This window comes from Nerophis ophidion, linkage group LG14 (assembly GCF_033978795.1).
Source record: "Nerophis ophidion isolate RoL-2023_Sa linkage group LG14, RoL_Noph_v1.0, whole genome shotgun sequence".
Lineage (NCBI taxonomy): Eukaryota > Metazoa > Chordata > Actinopteri > Syngnathiformes > Syngnathidae > Nerophis > Nerophis ophidion.
In genome coordinates, this window is record NC_084624.1 from 8,054,197 (window position 1) to 8,074,543 (window position 20,347).

The following is a 20,347-nucleotide window of genomic DNA, read 5'->3' on the forward strand; positions in this document are numbered from 1 at the left end:
TGAATGCGTGGGTTCCCTCCGGGTACTCCGGCTTCCTCCCACTTCCAAAGACATGCACCTGGGGATAGGTTGATTGGCAACACTAAATTGGCCCTAGTGTGTGAATGTGAGTGTGAATGTTGTCTGTCTATTTGTGTTGACCCTGTGATGAGGTGGCGATTTGTCCAGGGTGTACCCCGCCTTCCGCCCGATTGTAGCTGACATAGGCGCCAACGCCCCCCGCGACCCCGAAAGGGAATAAGCGGTAGAAAATGGTTGGATGGATGGATTATCTATAGCAGGGTTATCAAAAGTGTGCCCCGGAGGCCATTTGTGGCCCACAGCTAATGTTTTAAAGACCCACGTCACATTCTAAAAATACTATTAAAATATACAAAAACATAACAAAAGTGAAACCAAAAAGCTTGAAGGTTAAATGTAATTTAGAAAAAGTTGCAGTGTTGACTAATAAAACAATGCTGTTTTTTTTTCTTTCAAACAGTCTTTGCTCATAACATAATATTGAATCAAAATCAATGTTATTATTAATTATTGACCTATCCAAGGTTCCCTTTACTTCACATCAAATATTACACTAAGAAAAATATTTTTGGTGGAAGATCTAGCAAATTTGGTAAATAAATAACCCCAAAAATTATATTTTGTTGTTTTCTTACTGTACCGAAAATGAACCGAACCGTGACCTCTAAACCGAGGTACGTACCGAACCGAAATTTTTGTGTACCGTTACACCCCTGGTATATTCTGTTACATACAATACTGCTGGCTACTCCTGTTGCCGTTAATATCTGCATATATAGCATTTATTATTCATTTTTAGTTGGCAGATACATTGTTGTTGCTGCTCATTCTCACTGTATATGTACATTGATACTTTGAAAGTCTTATATTCTCATTTTCTGTCTGTAAGACGCTACTTTTTCCTTCTACTTTCAACCCTGCGGTTCATACAATGCTGTGGCTAATTTACGGATTTTTCCAAGGCTCACAAGTGAATTGTGAAATGAATTATATTTATATAGCGCTTTTCTCTAGTGACTCAAAGCGCTTTACATAGTGAAACCCAATATCTAAGTTACATTTCAACCAGTGTGGGTGGCACTGGGAGCAGGTGGGTAAAGTGTCTTGCCCAAGGACACAACGGAAGTGACTAGGATGGCTAAAGCGGGAATCGAACCTGCAACCCTCAAGTTGCTGGCATGGCCACTCTACCAACCGAGCTATACCGCCCCACAACAAGGTTAACATACCACCAATAAAGTTGGCTTCATCACATTAGACCGATAAAATTGTTGACATTTAATCAAACCATTTAGCATGGTAGGCACTCACCCTCATCTTGGGAGAAGACGCCACAAATTGCTTATGACGCAACAAAAAAAGGAACAGCTACCGCACGGAACAGAAAATCCGCCACCACCAAGGGGTCCTTAAATCTGTACCGCCTTGTGCTGAAGAAGGCGACACAAGCTCGAGCTGGGCGATCGATGATTGCAATTACTCTCACTTCGATCATGGTAATCAGCTGTTAGAATATTTCCTCAGAAAATGTCTGTGAGAAGTTACCGCAGTAGTAAACAGTAGCGCACCTAATTTTAAAATTAAGTGCGCTGTGTAGCCCGGAAATGACAGTATTTGTTTACTGCTGTAAAACCTGAACCTGAACCAGAGTCCACTCCAGGACTAATAAAGGCTTATTTTGTCTAATCATACATATAAAGTCAGTCATCACAAATACATTGCCATCATTAGAAATAAAGTATGAAGAGTGAAAGAATGGAAGAAACAAGGTACTTTACCTGGTAGTCCCAGATTTTGACTTGGCGGTCATCAGCCCCTGATATCAAATAGGGTTTGTCTCCTCCACTGTAATAATCAATACAATTGACTCCTTTCTCGTGGCCTTCCAAAGTGAAATTAGGAGATGAAGAACCCAGCTGCCAAACCTGAAACAACACAAGGACATGACTGAGAATGCAGAAGTCCCTATTGTGTTGTTACTTTCTTGCATTATTGACAACCAACAAAATATATAATTAAACCACAAATTAGAACTGGGCGTTTATATGATCGCGATTAATTTGAGTTAGCATATTTCTCCTATTAAACATGGCGGACCTGTCTGTTGGAAGTTATTGCAGTAGTAAACAGTAGGGGAGCAACGATGCTTGGTATAATCCTGCATGGAACAATCCACCTTTATTGACCCTGATCCTGGGTGTGTGTCTGTGAATGTGAGTGTGTTTGTGTGACCGTGTGTGCGCGACTTCTCGTTCCACCGCGCTAAAGTCAGGCTGTTCAGGACGTAATTACTGGGAAGGTTTGTGTTATGTTTGTCCTTAAAAAACATGCTAAAACAAAAACAAAAATTTTCCCCCCATTGTGGAAGGAAGTATGTCAGCGCGTCTGCAGGAGCAAAGGTCACCGCCTCTGGCAACGGTGTCGAGGGTGGAGCACCATCAGCTAGGGGCGGGGCATGTGTAGGACTGCGAGACACAGCTGGCAGGTGATTAAATTTCCCAGGTGGTACATGTTAATCTAATCATCTATTGTCTTTAAAAGCCTACTGAAATGAGTTTTTCTTATTTAAACGGGGATAGCAGGTCCATTCTATGTGTCATACTTGATCATTTCGCCATATTGCCATATTTTTGCTGAAAGGATTTAGTAGAGAACATCGACGATAAAGTTCGCAACTTTTGGTCGCTAATAAAAAAGCTGTACCGGAAGTAGCAGACGATGTGCGTGTGATGTCACGGGTTGTGGAGCTCCTCACATCTGAACATTGTTTACAATCATGGCCACCAGCAGCGAGAGCGAATTCGGATCAAGAAAGCGACAATTTCCTCATTAATTTGAGCGAGGATGAAAGATTCAGGGATGAGGAAAGTGAGAGTGAAGGACTAGAGAAAAAAGAAAAATAAATAAATAAAAAAACTAGATGGCAGAGCGATTCAGATGGTATTAAACAAATTTACGAGGATACTTCTGGAAAATCCCTTAAATGCTTATTTTCTTACTAGTGTTTTAGTGAGATTATATGGTCGTACCTATACAGCCTGAAAGTCGGAGGGGTAAGGCCACAGGTGTGGTGACCGCCAGTGTCTGTGAGGGAAGCCACGTTTTTCGACGAGGCGAAGCGAAGGCAGCCGTTGGGGCCTAGCTGAGATTTTTTTTTTTTCCCCTCCTCCACGGTGGAAGCATCCCATGTTCGGGGGCGGCCGTTTGGAGGAGGCAAGAGAATCCGCAGCTGCTTCTTTGACAGGTTTTTGAGGAACGACGCAAGCTCTCCGCTCATGTCTACTGTAAGAGCCGACTTATTACCACCATTTTCTTACCGAAACATGCCGGTTGACATGTGGTAGGGAACCATGTTCGCTTGACCGCTCTGTTCCATAGTAATCTTTTGGGAATGTAAACAAGGAAACACCGGCTGTGTTTTTGTTCCTAAAGACGCGCAATACACCGCTTCCCACCTACATCTTTCTTCTTTGACGTCTATATTATTAATTGAACAAATTGCAAAAGATTCAGCAACACAGATGTCCAGAATACTGTCTAATTATACGATTAAAGCAGACGACTTATAGCTGGGATCGGGGCTGGAACAATATTTCCCGTGAGGTATCGTGTTGAAAACGTCGCGGAATGATGACGCTTATGTTGATGCGTGCTTGTGACGTTGTAGTTGTGGTTGTAGCTGACATATTAGCCCAGCACCACACACGGCTAAAAGTCGTCTCTTTTCATCGCATAATTACACAGTATTCTGGACATCTGTGTTGCTGAATCTTTTGCAATTTGTTCAATTAATAATGGAGACGTCAAATAAGAATGCTGTTGGTAGAAATCGGTGGATTGCAGCCGCCTTTAGCAACCGAAGCACAGCCGGTGTTTCTTTATTTGTTGTGAAGCTTTAACACAGAGCGGTCAAGCGAACATGTTTCTCTACGTCAACCATCAAGTTTTTGGATGGGAAAATTGTGATATTAAGTCGGCTCTTACCAGAGACTTGAGTGGATTATGCAACCTCATCAAGCAGCTCAAAAAGGCAGCTGTGATCTTGGCTCCTCGGCTTCTCTCAGAGACACTGGCGTTCACCGCAGCCATCCGACCTTCAGGTATGACTTTTTTTTTTTTTTTTTTTTTTTTCCAAGATGGCGCTGCTGTAGTGGCTGCTGTAGGCAGGAGCTCTGTGCTCTTGTGTCATCCTTTTGTGTTTCCCTCTTGTTTTCATGTCTTATTATATTTTTTTGCCTTTTGGTCCGGGACCCTTTGGGACTGTGTGACAAGGGGTGTCACTTTCGTGACCTCTGTGGTGCTTTTTTTGTGGACTTCTGGATCTGCCTCCCGGGAGCCTTTTGGCCATGGAGACCAGCTGCTGGGTCTCTGCCACACCGGAGTCGCTTTGGAGGGACTGGAGGAGATGCGGATGAGGGGACAGGGCTGCGGAGCTGGCACTGAGCGCTGGGACGGAGAGGCTTCGCGGTGTCTTGACTGGGTGAACGGGTGTCGGACACCTCAGTCACCTTGGACGTATCCTCGCTCATCCATGCAGACTGGACACAGGCCGAAAATGGAGTCGGCTGTCTTGGTTGCTTTGTTGGGTCTGCTTCTGTCTCTGGCCATGCTCCCTCCACCCCAGCGGACGATGGCGTGGAACACCGCAGAGGCCACCACAGTGGATATGTTTCTTTTAGTTTTTATTCATAGCTGTATGTAGAAGTGTCTGGTTGTATCTGTTGCTTTAATGTCTTTAATGTCCTCTGTGTTCTTTGATGTTTGATGTTTCCCTCTTACACACATGGAAGAGGGATGTGTACTATGGCTATGAGTTGTTGTTTTTTTCCCTTGGCCTCAGTCTGTACCACCTCTCCAGGGCTCAGGCAAAGACCGATTTTTTTATTTTATTTTAATGTTCTATTTTTTTCTCCCCCCCTTGTTTACCTGTATCTCATCTTTTTTTGTAAGGGGCGCTGGAAGCCGGCAGACCCGTCAGCGATCCTGTTCTGTCTCCCTTTAATGTTTGTCTGATCTTGAATGGGATTGTGCTGAAAATTGTAATTTTCCTGAAGGAACTCTCCTGACGGAATAAATAAAGTACTATCTAATCTAATCTAATAATCTCACTAAAACACTAGTAACACAACAAGCAGATAAAGGATTTTCCAGAATTATCCTAGTAAATGTGTCTAATTACATCTGAAACGCTCCCACTTGTCAGGCTTGGACTGTGGATGTTTGTGCTTCCTCGATGCAAGGATTATGTGGGACTAGTCAGGCATGAATGTAAGTACATGATATTTATTAAATAAACAAACAAACTACAAAAAGGCAAACCAAGGACGCGCTCTGTGGCGGATAATAATCTATACTATACTTAAAACAAAACAGCACAATGGCATGACTATATACAAACAAAACAAAACTAGCACTGGGGCATAAATACATAAACTTACACGGCATGGAACTGTGGACGAGGGCGTGAAGGTTGGAACAGCATGGGTAGGGTGCGTGCGAGTGTGAAGATCCCAGGACGAAGACAAGAAAAAGAGTGACTTAAATAGCTATGATCATTAGTGAAAACAGGTGTGAGGCTGAAAACAGGGACGTGACAGGTGAAAACTAATGAGTTGGCATGGAAACAAACAAAACCAGGAAGTGCAAAACGTGACTGAATGTCCAAAAACTAAACATAGCATGACCAAAACCGAAACATAACTTACAGGCGTGACACCACTGCCGCCGCCTGGAGCCGTCGCCTTTTTTTATTTTTTTATTTAAGTGCTTCACTCTAACTTTCCTCATCCACGAATATTTCATCCTCGCTCAAATTAATGGGGAAATCGTCGCTTTCTCGGTCCGAATAGCTCTTGCTGCTGGTGGCTATGATTATAAACAATGTGAGGATTTGAGGAGCCCTACAACAGCGACGTCACGCGCACGTTGTCTGCTACTTCCGATAAAGGCAAGGCTTTTTTACTAGCGACCAAAAGTTGCGAACTTTATCATCAATGTTCTCTACTAAATCCTTTCTGCAAAAATATGGCAATATCGCGAAATGATCAAGTGTGACACATAGAATGGACCTGCTATCCCTGTTTAAATAAGAAAATCTCATTTCAGTAGGCCTTTAATGTTCAATAGTGTTGTGCCTCTTTCCCTCACACAGCTGGAAGTGCAGCCCAGGAAAAGAAAATAAAGAAATATGACTAACACTAGCATAGAAGTTGAAACACAACATTTAGAAGAAGCAGCAATTTCAGTGACAGGTTTTACTTTCACTATCTGCTGCAGCTCACAAGTAATCCTGCCCTGAATGCGGACTTGCAGGCATTCACAGGAGTCTTTATAAGTCCCAACTTGGAGAATAAACACACCAGATAATTTAATCAGAAAAAGGCATTTTTATATCCAAATATTAAAACTCCTCTGATATAACATGTATTAAAAACTATGGATACAGACACTTTGTGTTCAAATCATTTTTGAGTTTGTGGATAAAAAAAAACATTTTGTTCCTGAAATAATCACTAAACTTGTTTTGTGTGTGTTGATTGTTGACATTTTACAGTACAGATTCAAACTGTACTCAAAATGTAATTAGATTCAATACATGCTACAGAATTTGAGTTTTAAAAACTCTACAATCTGAGCCACCGCTTTTTGTTTACCAAAGTACTGATGAGGAATACTGATGTATACAAGTACTTAAGGAATACAAATAATGATTTACCATTTGAAAGTGTTGTTCTGTAAATGTTAACTTGAAGTGAAAGTATTGTAGTATTCACTACACCATTGATACTTTGTTTACTGCACAATGCACTTTTTGATGACGAGCAAAATAAAAGAACTACACAAAATGTACTGAAAAAGAAGCACAACCGTGGCCCTAAAACCAGGTAAGGTTACCTGTACTGTCGCACCTCTAGTAAACACAAGTATAAATATGAACAAAATGAAAGTTGTCAGCTGTGAGCATATATTACCTTGATGTTTGTTACAAGATAGTGCAATGTTAAACAGTCGGGATGCAACGATACTCGATATAATCCTGCACGGGACAACCTGACTTGAACTAAAAAATAATAATCGGATGATATGAAACATTTAATCGTGATCATTTTTTTGCCCTATCACAACTTTAAAGGCAAATTTTTTAGACAACTGTTTTGGACCTGACGTTGTAGTTTGTGAGCAGTAACAATTCCAACCTACCTTGATGGTCCTGTCCAAGGAGGCACTGGCAAACTGATTGTTGTCTTTTGGATTGACGACAATTTGCATGACATAGTGCGTGTGGCCCTCAAACACCTGGCTGCAAGACCACTTCTTCTCCCAGTCCCACAGCTTGATCAACTTATCATCTGAACACAGACAAGACAGAGTACATGACTATGCTGCGGGACAAATAGAACGGTGTTATTAAATGATTGATATTCGTGCTTTTATTTTAACTTAGTTCCATCGATCCACAAAACTGACAAAAAGAAGTTCTGAAACATTCAGAAGTTTTCTTTCCATTCTATGTCCAAAAATTCCTACAAAACAACTGCATCCCACAACTCCAAAGCGTCTTGGTAGTTGCTTACTTGCTTATGGTTGTCCATCGAGTCCGATGACGACATTTAGCAAAATTGTATGCCTTTTTTTCTATTTGCAATCTTCTTAGGTAAATATAATTTTTTTTCCACAGGCTAATAATAAATTTGAAAATAAAATAACAATAATGAATGAATGAACCAAACATTCTAGCCTTGAAGTAACAAGAGAAAATGCATGAATAAAACGTTAATTAATGGTCAGTTTGCAGGAAGTTTCCCGGAAGAGTTAGTGCTGCAAGGGTTCCTGGGTATTTGTTCTGTTGTGTTACGGTGCGGATGTTCACCCGAAATGTGTTTTTCATTCTTGTTAGGTGTGGGTTCACAGTGTGGCGCATATTTGTAACAGTGCTAAAGTTGTTTATACGGCCACCCTCAGTGTGACCTGTATGGCTGTTGACCAAGTATGCCTTGCATTCACTTGCGCGTGTGTGTGTGTGTAAAAGCCACAAATATTATGTGACACGCTGTTAGTATGGAGGAAAAGCGGACATGAAAACAGGTTGCAGAGAACGCTAAATGCCCGACCCCAATATAGTTGTACAGGTGGAAATCGGTAGAAATTCGGGAGAATGGTTGCCCCGGGAGATTTTCGGGAGGGGCACTGAACTTCGGGAGTCTACCAGGAAAATTAGGAGTGTTGGCAAGTATGAGTATTAGCGGTGAATGCGATGTTACAGCGGCACCGACGCTGTATAACACCGGCGGGCCAGCTCTAATGCTAAATTGATATTGCCTCAAGGGCCAAATTAAATTACATGGCGGGCCAGATTTGGCCCGCGGGCCAGAGTTTGACACCCACGATCTAAAGGATGCATTACGTAACCCCAGCATCTATTTTATGCGCCTTATAATCCGGTACGCCTTGAAGTGCAAAAAATACGGTAATTTATTGCATGGAAACATAAGCCATTGTTTCATATGGAGAAATGTATTTAAATATACAAACGTTTTTATTTTACAAAATCTGTTCAAGAACCAATCATATTTGTAAATCATGGTTCCAGTTAGAGGTGGGGGAAATAATCGATTTTTAAACGCATCGCAATTCTGACACGGATGATTATAAAATTGATTAGTAAACGTCAATAACTGATACGAGATGTATTTATTGCAAATAAATAATGCAGACAATTCTAAAATTTGGCTGACTGTAGTGAGCCACCTCACCGGGTAGCTGCTTTACTATCGGGCACTTTTGGTCCAGTTTTACACACATTCCCATAAATGCAATAAATATGGGAATTAATCCAACTGTTTCTTGTTATAAATGTGTAATAAAGTTGCACATAATACATTGTTACCTAAGCTCCCAAATACATACACAAATACATTACATACCTACATACTCCAAGTCCGTCCATCCACACGCACATTCACGGTACAAACATACAAATATTGTACATATACATTCACTGTACAAACAAACATACATATACATTTACTGTTCAAACATTCATATACACATTCTGTTCATATACAAGTACATATACATATACTTGTATATGTATATATACATACTCATGCACATAATCACGTTTCATCAAACATATATCAAAGTTGTTGCCCTAGGGTAAACTGGGTTACACATGGCATATTGACAAAGCTTAACCCATTGTTACTATAACAATCTACAAGATTAATATAAGTTGCCAATCTCTCTTTCCTTTCACCTTTCGGTATTCCTTTTTTATTTCATTTATTTCAATTTTTATTATCTTTCTAGCGATCATTATGTATACGTATTGTTGCATTTGAACAACTGTATTGTTGATAATAGAGGTAAACTATTAGTTTTGTTCATGATCAATAGCGCTTTTTCTATTGGTATTTGTATTGCTCCAGTTTTAGTGTAAAAATGCTCATTGTCATTATTATATTATTATTTATTTCACTAACTGCTTATTTGCTATCACTTTTACGATCATATTTGTACTAGGGATATCCCGATCCGATATTGATATCGGAAATCGGTCCGATATTAGCCAAAAAAGTGAATATCGGATTTTATCAGACTGAATCTAAAAACTCCGATATAAGCGCTCCGATATAAGCTGTCCATTTGCCGCTGCAGCACTTCTATAATAGGTGACTGGTTTGATCACATGATCACACTCCAACACAGTAGGTGGCGGCAATGCCCCTTAATTAACGTTGGTGGTGGCCGCGGAAGAAGAGCGTCTCTGATCCAGCACGCACAGCCGACGTGATCACAACAACGACAACGCGTGTGCTCAGTAAAGTGTAGTGATGTCGGCTGTGTGGAAGTATTTTAACTCACAGCATGCCGAAATGTTTATCTTCTTAAAAATAAATCTCCACATTATGCTCGGACTGCAGAAAGTGGAGAAGGAGGAGGAGGAGTAGTAAGGGTAGTCAGCACTGACTGATTATTATTTGTTTTATGCTCTTGTTATTAGAGGGATATGTTTATTGTGTTTACACTATTCTTCTACATTGTTTTGGGCATAGTCAGTCAGTGAAACTGGAGCTGTGAACTCTTAATTTAGAGCAGTTGGACAGTGGACAATATTGTGTTGTTTTTGTGGTTTTTGTCCCTGCCCACAGTTGTTTCCAACATATGCTGACAGTAAAAAAATAACTGAAGTGAACTTGAATTGTTTGCACTTTAAAACGTTTTTTGTTTTTTTTATTGGATTTATTTAGGTTACTTTTCAGGGTCTTCTAATTTATTTTTAATTTATTCTATTCAACTGTATAATTATGTTGGTATTAGTGGTTATTTTGCACTTTAAATATAACATTTTGTTTTTATTGGATTTGTTGAGGTAATACTCTTATGTTGAAGGTAAAAATTTATGTGACCATCCATCCCATCCATTTTCTACCGCTTATTCCCTTTTGGGGTCGCGGGGGGCGCTGGCGCCTATCTCAGCTACAATCGGGCGGAAGGCGAAACCAATTGGTTAATAATAAATGGTTCAGTTTTTCCTATACCTACTCTTGCTGACTATTGTTTTCTGTTTGAACTACAACATCAGTAACAGTAACATCACTTTATCAAGCCTTTTCTAACATTCTACAAAACAAAATAAGGAATAAATATATGTATGATTCGTGCCAATATCGTATCGTATTGATATCGGTATCGGCAAATACTCAAGGCTACAATATCGGTATCGTATCGGAAGTGAAAAAGTTGTATCGGGACATCCCTAATTTGTACATATTGTATGTGCTGGTGTTGTTCTATTGTTGTTGTTGTTGTTATAGTTGTATTTGCTGTTGTTGTTTTTGTCTCTCTGTCTAATCCCCCTCTTATCCCCACAATTTCCCCCTCTGTCTTCCTTTTTTTCTCTTTCTATCCCCTCCTGCTCCGGCCCGGCTGCACAAAATGATAATATAAATACATTTAATAAAGTCAAATTCAAATAAGGCAACAAGAGAAGAATCCTACACTTCTCTTTATTAAAGTAAATCTGAACAGCCGATTTGGGCACGAAATAGTTGCACGAAATAAACACTTACTTAGTGAAACGAAAGGAAATGTAAAACTGCATCAATATATCTAAATTCAAGATGCATCAATGATTTAATTTTTTAGATCGTAGTTCCTGAATTGTCCGCCCTGAGATGGGTAGGTTGTGAGTTGAAACCGAGTCATACCGAAGACGATAAAAATGGGACCCATTACCTCCCTGCTTGGCACTCAGCATCAAAGGTTAGAATTGGGGGTTAAATCACCAAAAATGATTCCTGGGCGTGGCCACCGCTGCTGCCCACTGCTCCCCTCACCTCCCAGGGGGTGAACACGGGGATAGGTCAAATGCAGAGGACAAATTTCCCACACCTCGTGTGTGTGTGACAATCATTGGTACTTTAACTTAATTGTAATCGTGAAGTGCCCAAAAATTCCCACCTATAGTCCCACTGTATAATGACTTTTAAATAGCATTTTAAATGATATTTTCATTCATTGGCTTTTAATCCACAGGGTCCAATCTCCATTTTATTTGTACAACACATTAAAAAAAAGTTTCACAAAGTGCTGAATAGGAATTAAAACACACATTTAGAAGAAAGACAGTGAATTGTAAAAAAATATATATTCAATTAAAAAGAGAATAAATACATAAAATCCATAAAAGAAAATACAATACACTAAAACTGGACTAAAACGCTCATGCTGGTTTGAAAGCCGAGGAGTAAAAATATGTTCTAAGTCATGGTTTAGAAATCATTAAAAAGGGAGCCTTGCAAATAGCAAGACAGATATCGGTCCAAAGTTTTGGAGCCACGGCAGAAAACAATTGATTTTGAGACGACAAGAAAAAAACTGATCAGCTGACCTCACAGACCTTGTGGGAGTGTACATTTTTAGAAAGTCTGACATATATTTTGGCACTAATCCGTTAAGATATTTAAAAACAAACAAAAACCCTTTAAAACTAATTGTAAAATGAACTGGAAGCCAGAGAAGGGATGCAAAAATAGAGGTAATGTGCTCATGTATTTTAACTAGGTAAAAAGACGAGCAGGAGCATTCTGGACTAGTTGCAATTAAGCAGAGAGGGATTTGCAGTAGTCCAAACGTGATGTGATAAAAGCATGGATTAACCGCTCAAAGTCTGATAAATCTTTGCTAAAATCTTAAATGATAAAAAAAAGTGTATTGTACAATAGAATGAATAGTAGTCTTCTTTTTATGTATTTATTTGTTTCTGTTCTTGACTCTGTCTGGAATGTATCCTGTGCACTTGAACTACGGTGCAGCACTTTGTGAATCTTAAACTGCTTTTCAAATGTGCTACACATAAATAAAGTGGACTAGATTGGGTATTGACGTACCGCTGCTGGTGAGGATGTAAGGCTGGGTGGGGTGGACAGCAATGCAGCGGATGTAGTCCGAGTGGGCCTCGAACATGTGGACACGCTCCAAAGTGTTGTAGTTGAACACACGGATCTGGACGTCATCCTGTCCAGAGGGGAGGGGGGGAAAGGTCAAATATCTTTTACACAATTCTTTATACGTTCAAGAGGTGGGTAGAGTGGCCAACTATTGTGCTCAAGTAAAAGTACCCTTCCTTCTGTGAAATGTGTCTCATGTAAAATGAATAAGTAGTAATAATTACTTAAGTAAGAGTCAAGCATAGTGCATAGGTGTGTCACACTTGAGTACTTACACTTAGTCTTTGGGGTGCATAAGTGTGTTACACTTGTGTACTTACGCAGTCTCTTAGGTGCACAGGTGTGTCACCCTTTTGTGCTTACACTTAGTCTTTGGAGTGCATAAGTGTGTTACACTTGTGTACTTACACTTAGTCTTTTAGGTGCGTAGGTGTGTTACACTTGTGCACTTACACTTAGTCTTTGGGGTGCATACGTGTGTTACACTTGTGCACTTAGCAGTCTTTTAGGTGCATTGGTGTGTCACCCTTTTGTGCTTACACTTAGTCTTTTAGGTGCATAGGTGTGTTACACTTGTGTACTTACACTTAGTCTTTTAGGTGCATAGGTGTGTTTCACTTGTGTACTTACGCAGTCATTTAGGTGCATAGGTGTGTCACCCTTTTGTGCTTACACTTAGTCTTTGGAGTGCATAAGTGTGTTACACTTGTGTACTTACACTTAGTCTTTGGGGTGCATAAGTATGTTACACTTGTGCACTTACGCAGTCTTTTAGGTGTATATGTGTGTCACCCTTTTGTGCTTACACTTAGTCTTTGGAGTGCATAAGTGTGTTACACTTAAATCTTTGGAGTGCATAAGTGTGTCACACTTGTGTGCTTACGCTTAGTCTTTGGAGTGCATAAGTGTGTTACACTTGTGTACTTACACCTAGTCTTTGAAGTGCATAAGTGTGTTACGCTTAAATCTTTGGAGTACATAAGTGTGTCACACTTGTGTGCTTACACTTAGTCTTTTGAGTGCAAAAGTGTGTTACACTTGTGTACTTACACTTAGTCTTTTGAGTGCATATGTGTGTCACACTTGTGCACTTACGCTTAGTCTTTGGAGTGCATAGGTGTGTTACACTTGTGTACTTACACTTAAATCTTTGGAGTGCATAAGTGTGTTACACCTGTGTACTTACACCTAGTCCTTTGAGTGCATATGTGTGTCACACTTGTGCACTTACGCTTAGTCTTTGGAGTGGATAAGTGTGTTACACTTAAATCTTTGGAATGCATAAGTGTGTTAAACTTAAATCTTTGGAATGCATAAGTGTGTTCCACTTAAATCTTTGGAGTGCATAAGTGTGTTACACTTAAATCTTTGGAGTGCATAGGCGTGTCACACTTGTGTGCTTACACTTAGTCTTTGGAGTGCATAAGTGTGTTACACTTAAATCTTTGGAATGCATAAGTGTGTTACACTTAAATCTTTGGAGTGCATAAGTGTGTTACACTTAAATCTTTGGAGTGCATAGGCGTGTCACACTTGTGTGCTTACACTTAGTCTTTGGAGTGCATAAGTGTGTTACACTTAAATCTTTGGAATGCATAAGTGTGTTACACTTAAATCTTTGGAGTGCATAAGTGTGTTACACTTAAATCTTTGGAGTGCATAAGTGTGTTGCACTTAAATCTTTGGAGTGCATAAGTGTGTTGCACTTAAATCTTTGGAGTGCATAAGTGTGTTACACTTAATTCTTTGGAGTGCATAGGCGTGTAACACTTGTGTGCTTACACTTAGTTTTTGGAATACATAAGTGTGCCAAACTTGTGTATTTACACTTAAGTGCATGGGTGTGTCACACTTGTGTACTTACACTTAAGTGCATGGGTATGTCACACTTGTGTACTTACACTTAAGTGATTGGGTGTGTCACACTTGTGTACTTACACTTAAGTGATTGGGTGTGTCACACTTGTGTATTTCCTGTGTGAATGTGAGTGTGAATCTTGTCTTTGTATCTGTCTTTGCCCTGCAATGAGGTGGCGACTTGGCCAGGGTGTAGCCAAAACACTTGGAAATCTGCACGGTGCGGTGGAGAAAAACAAAGAACAAATACTTACCGCTCCTGTGACAACCCAATTCTTCCTGGCCACAAATTTGGATGCTCTGACAGGGGAGTTGCACACCTCAAAAGTCTTCACCAGAGTCTGTCAAAAACAACAGTGGATTGAATGTATTATTTGACTATGTGCATAATCAATAGTAGTCTACAGTTGAGAGGTGCGTGTTTCACCTGTGTTTCGTGGTTCCACACACAGACGCTGCCATTGTACAGACTGGCCAGCATCCATGGTTCCGTTGGATGAAGATCCACACTCTTCACTCGGTCAGACCTGGAGGTCAGCCTCCGCTTGATGTCAAGCCTCAGCGGCTGGAACACAATAAACATACGTCTTGTTACACGGGGCGGCATAGCTCGGTCGGTAGGGCGGCCGTGCCAGCAACTTGAGGGTTCTGGGTTCGATCCCCGCTTCTGCTATCCTAGTCACTTGGTTTCACTATGTAAAGCGCTTTGAGTCACTAGAGAAAAGCGCTTTATATAATTCACTTCACTATTTAGAAAGCATTTTCTGGCGTACAATTAATGACACTAACAGCAAAGTCAAATAACATTTTACCATGGTTATAGCGCTATACAGCTCATTATGTTGCTTTCATCTAAAGCATGGGTGTCAAACTCTGGCCCGTCGTGTAGTTACATTTGGCCCTTGAGGCAATAATAAATCAACATTAGAGCTGGCCCGCCGGTACTATAAAGTGGCGGTGCCGCTGTATCACCGCATTCAACGCTAATTCTCATACTTGCCAACCCTCCTGATTTTTCCAGGAGAATCCCGAATTTCAGTGCACCCCCCGAAAATCTCCCGGGGCAACCATTCTCCCGAATTTCCACCCGGACAACAATATTGGGGGCGTGCCTTAAAGGTACTCCTTTTAGGATCCTCTACAACCTGTCGTCACGTCCGCTTTTCCTCCGTACAAACAGCGTGCCGGTCCAGTCACATAATATATGCGGCTTCTACAAACACAAGTGAATGCAAGGCATACTTGGTCAACAGCCATACAGGTCACACTGAGGGTGGCCGTATAAACAACTTTAACACCGTTACAAATATGCGCCACACTGTGAACTCACACCAAACAAGAACGACAAACACATTTCGGGAGAACATACGCACCGTAACACAACATAGCAAATACCCAGAACCCCTTGCAGCACTAACTCTTCCAAGACGCTACAATATACACCCCCCACTACCAACAAAACTCGATTTTGCATTTCGCTTGTTCAATATTCAATGCGAAACTTGTTTGGGTCCCTATTAAAAGGTTAAGTTGTTCAACTTTGGCCCGCGGCTTTGTTCAGTTTAGAATTTTGGCCCACTCTGTATTTGAGTTTGACACCCCTGATGTAAAGGGTTATATACAAACCCCGTTTCCATATGAGTTGGGAAATTGTGTTTGATGTAAATATAAACGGAACACAATGATTTGCAAATCCTTTTCAACCCACATTCAGTTGAATGCACTACAAAGTCAACAGATTTGATGTTCAAACTCATAAACCTTTTTTTTTGCAAATAATCATTAATTTAGAATTTGATGCTGGCAACATGTGACAAAGAAGTTGGGAAAGGTGGCAATAAATACTGATAAAGTTGAGGAATGCTCATTAAACACTTATAAGGAACAGCCCACAGGTGTGCAGGCTAATTGAGAACAGGTGGGTGCCATGATTGGGTATAAAAGCAGCTTCCATGAAATGCTAAGTAATTCACAAACAAGGATGGGGCGAAGGTCACCAATTTGTAAGCAAATTGTCGAGCAGTTTTAGAACAACATTTCTCAACGAGCTATTGTAAGGAATTTAGGGATTTTACTATCTACGGTCCGTAAAATCATCAAAAGTTTCAGAGAATCTGGAGAAATCACTGCACGTAAGCGATGATATTACGGACCTTTGATACCTCAGGTGGTACTGCATCAAAAACCAACATCAGTGTGTAAAGGATATCACCACATGGGCTCAGGAACACTTCATAAAACCACTGTCAGTAACTACAGTTGGTCGCTACATATGTAAGTGCAAGTTAAAACTCTACTATGCAAAGGCAAACCCATTCACCAACACCAAGGAATGCCGCCGGCTTCTCGGGGCCCGAGCTTATCTAAGATGGACTGATGCAAAGTGGAAAAGTGTTCTGTGGTCTGACAAGTCCACATTTCAAATTATATTTGGAAACTGTGGACGTGGTGTCCTCCGGAACAAAGAGGAAAATAACCATCCGGATTGTTATAGGTGCAAAGTTCAAAAGCCAGCATCTGTGATGGTATGGGGGTGTATTAGTGCCCAAGGCATGGGTAACTTACACATCTATCCATAATATCATCAAAAGGTTCAGAGAATCTGGAGAAATCACTCCACGTAAGCGGCATGGCCGGGAACCAACATTGAATGACCGTGACCTTCGATCCCTCAGACGGCACTGTATCAAAAACCGACATCAATCTCTAAAGGATATCACCACATGGGCTCTGGAACACTTCAGAAAACCACTGTCACTACAGTTCGTCGCTACATCTGTAAGTGCAAGTTAAAGCTCTACTATGCAAAGCGAAAGCCATTTATCAACAACATCCAGAATTGCCCCTGGCTTCTCTGGGCCCGAGATCATCTAAGATGGACTAATGCAAAGTGGAAAAGTGGTCTGAAGAGTCCACATCTAAAAATGTTTTGGGAAATATTCGACATTTTGTCATCTGGACCAAAGGGGAAGCCAACCATCCAGACTGTTATCGACGGAAAGTTCAAAAGCCAGCATCTGTGATGGTATGGGGGTGCATTAGTGCCCAAGGCATGGGTAACTTACACATCTGTGAAGGCACCATTAATGCTGAAAGGTCGATACAGGTTTTGGAGCAACATATGTTGTCATCCAAGCAAAGTTATCATGGACGCCCCTGCTTATTTCAGCAAGACAATGCCAAGCTACGTGTTGCAACAGCTGGGCTTCGTAGTAAAAGAGTGCGGGTACTTTCCTGGCCCGCCTGCAGTCCAGACCTGTCTCCCATCGGAAATGTGTAGCGCATTATGAAGCGTAAAATACGACAGCAGAGACCCCGGACTGTTGAACGACTAAAGCTCTACATCAGGGGTAGGGAACCTGTGGCTCTTTTGATGACTGCATCTGGCTCTCAGATAAACCTTAGCTGACATTGCTTAACACGATAAGTAATGAATAATTCACGATGTTGAAAATAACGTTCAAAATATAAAACATTCTCATCCGTTTTCTACCGCACTTGTTCAAGCAATAACAATGTTATTAAAAAAGAATGAGACTTATTATTCTGTAAAAATGTTGGTCTTACTTAAAAGATGCACGCATTTAGTTGTATTATTACTTTGGTACTCTTGTCTTTTTCTGTACATTGTACAGTATTTTGTATTTCTATAGTGTTTTTTATATTGTAGAGGATTGCTTGTTATTTTTAATAGATAGTAGTCTGTTTATTTCAATTGTTAGTTTTTCCTTTATTACTACCTCGTGTTATTTATTTTACCCCATATTTGTTCCCACAACCGCACCTTAAGTCGGAGTCTTTAATCTCGTTATATGCAAATATAATGACAATAAAGTATATTCTATTCTATTGTATTCTATTATATTCTATTCTATTCAGTGTTAAAAAATATGGTATGGCTCTCACAGAAATGCATTTTCAAATATTTGGCTTTCAGGGCTCTCTCAGCCAAAAAGGTTCCCGACCCCTGCTCTACATAAAACAAGAATGGGAAAGAATTCCACTTTCAAAGCTTCGACAATTAGTTTCCTTAGTTCCCAAACGTTTATTGAGTGTAGTTAAAGGAAAAGGTGATGTAACACAGTGGTGAACATGCCCTTTCCCAACTACTTTGGCACGTGTTGCAGCCATGAAATTCTAAGTTAATTATTATTTGCAAAAAAATATAAAGTTTATGAGTTTGAACATCAAATATCTTGTCTTTGTAGCATATTCAACTGAATATGGGTTGAAAAGGTTTTGCAAATCATTGTATTCCGTTTATATTTACATCTAACGCAATTTCCCGGTGCGGCGTCTTCAGTAATGCGGACGTTGTACCGATCCGTTGTGGTGAAGAAGGAGCTGAGCCGGAAGGCAAAGCTCTCAATTTACCGGTCGATCTACGTTCCCATCCTCACCTATGGTCATGAGCTTTGGGTCATGACCGAAAGGATAAGATCACGGGTACAAGCAGCCGAAATGAGTTTCCTCCGCCGTGTGGCGGGGCTCTCCCTTAGAGATAGGGTGAGAAGCTCTGCCATCCATGAAGCCGCTGCTCCTTCACATCGAGAGGAGCCAGATGAGGTGGTTCGGGCATCTGGTCAGGATGCCACCCGAATGCCTCCCTAGGGAGGTGTTTAGGGCACGTCCAACCGGTAGGAGGCCACGGGGAAGACCCAGGACACGTTGGGAAGACTATGTCTCCTGGCTGGCCTGGGAACGCCTCGGGATCCCCCGGGAAGAGCTAGACCAAGTGGCTGGGGAGAGGGAAGTCTGGGTTTCCCTGCTTAGGCTGCTGCCCCCGCGACCCGACCTCGGATAAGCGGAAGAAGATGGATGGATGGATGGACAATTTCCCAACTCATATGGAAACGGGGTTTGTACTTCACATCAGTTCATTAAACAATAACAACATTTAAAACAGCCAACATTACAATAATTATTAGCCTTAATAAACTCGTCTGCAGGCTAGCTTAGCCGCTAAAATACAGGTGTGAGTTATTAGACATTTTAACGAATTGCTGACTAACAAACTGTCACAGACAGGGCATGACAGGCTGGATAAAACACGTTGACATTTCAGTTAAGCTTGCTCACCATTTTTGTCACTGTTTCGTCGACACAAGATGGAAATAATTGTGTTGCAAACGGGATCCAAATGCTTCCAAAATTGACGTGGAACTTCCTGGAAGTCAAATCTCGCGAGAGTTAAGGAGTCACAGTTGGTGATGTGACGTGGCGGACACGCTCAACTATTGTTGTTTATGTTGACTGTTGATTGTTGTCAAAGTACAGCTAATCTTAAACTGTTATAAGGTTCAACATGTTATTGTAAATTTATTTGGCTTTGCAGCAGAAAAAAATATACAGTGGACTTTGATATAAAATGTTAACACTCATTATCTTTATTTATTTATTTATACATATATATTTTGCGTGAAAAAAATCCTCCCTCTTTTGAGGTAAAACAAACCACGATTTATAATTTTATAAACATCTTTTTAACTTTATTGGGAGATTTCCTGCCTCCTTCTTCATCAACCATTTTGAAACCAAGAGCTACTTCTTGGGTACTGATTAATGCGAAGGGCCACCAGTTTGATACACACTTAAATACATTGCCAGAAATGGCCAATTTGCTCAATTTACCTTTAACTCTATGTTAAACTCTTTAACTCATCGCCACCTGCGATGAGATGGAGACTTGTCCAGGGTGTACCCCGCCTTCCGCCCGATTGTAGCTGAGATAGGCGCCAGGGCCCCCCGCGACCCCAAAGGGAATAAGCAGTAGAAAATGGATGGACGGATGGATCTATGTTATTATTAATAATTAATAATAACTATCTTTGTGGAAACACTGATCATCTTAATGATTTCTCACAATAAATTTATATTTTTGATGACATGTTTTAAATAGGTTAAAATCCAATCTGCACTTTGTTGAATACTGTATGTAACAAGTTGGACCAAGTTATATTTCTAACAAAGACAAATCATTATTTCTTCTACATTTTCCAGAACAAAAATTTAAAAAG

The 20,347-nt window shown here is 40.6% G+C and overlaps 1 protein-coding gene across 3 annotated transcripts in view; it reads right to left on the bottom strand.

Moving 5' to 3' along the window:
- The window catches only part of LOC133568062 (coatomer subunit beta'-like), a 37,036-nt gene extending 17,496 nt beyond the window's left edge, over window positions 1–19,540 (bottom strand). For all 3 annotated transcript variants that reach the window (XM_061919772.1, XM_061919771.1, XM_061919770.1), the window contains exons 1-6: window positions 19,410–19,540; window positions 14,758–14,895; window positions 14,585–14,671; window positions 12,414–12,540; window positions 7,222–7,370; window positions 1,800–1,946 (exon numbers count right to left, since the gene is read on the bottom strand). In XM_061919772.1, coding sequence (XP_061775756.1) covers window positions 1,800–1,946; window positions 7,222–7,370; window positions 12,414–12,540; window positions 14,585–14,671; window positions 14,758–14,895; window positions 19,410–19,412 — 651 coding nt within the window. In that variant the 5' untranslated portion in view covers window positions 19,413–19,540. The remainder of the gene's footprint in view (window positions 1–1,799; window positions 1,947–7,221; window positions 7,371–12,413; window positions 12,541–14,584; window positions 14,672–14,757; window positions 14,896–19,409) is intronic.
- Window positions 19,541–20,347: the final 807 nt, after the last annotated feature.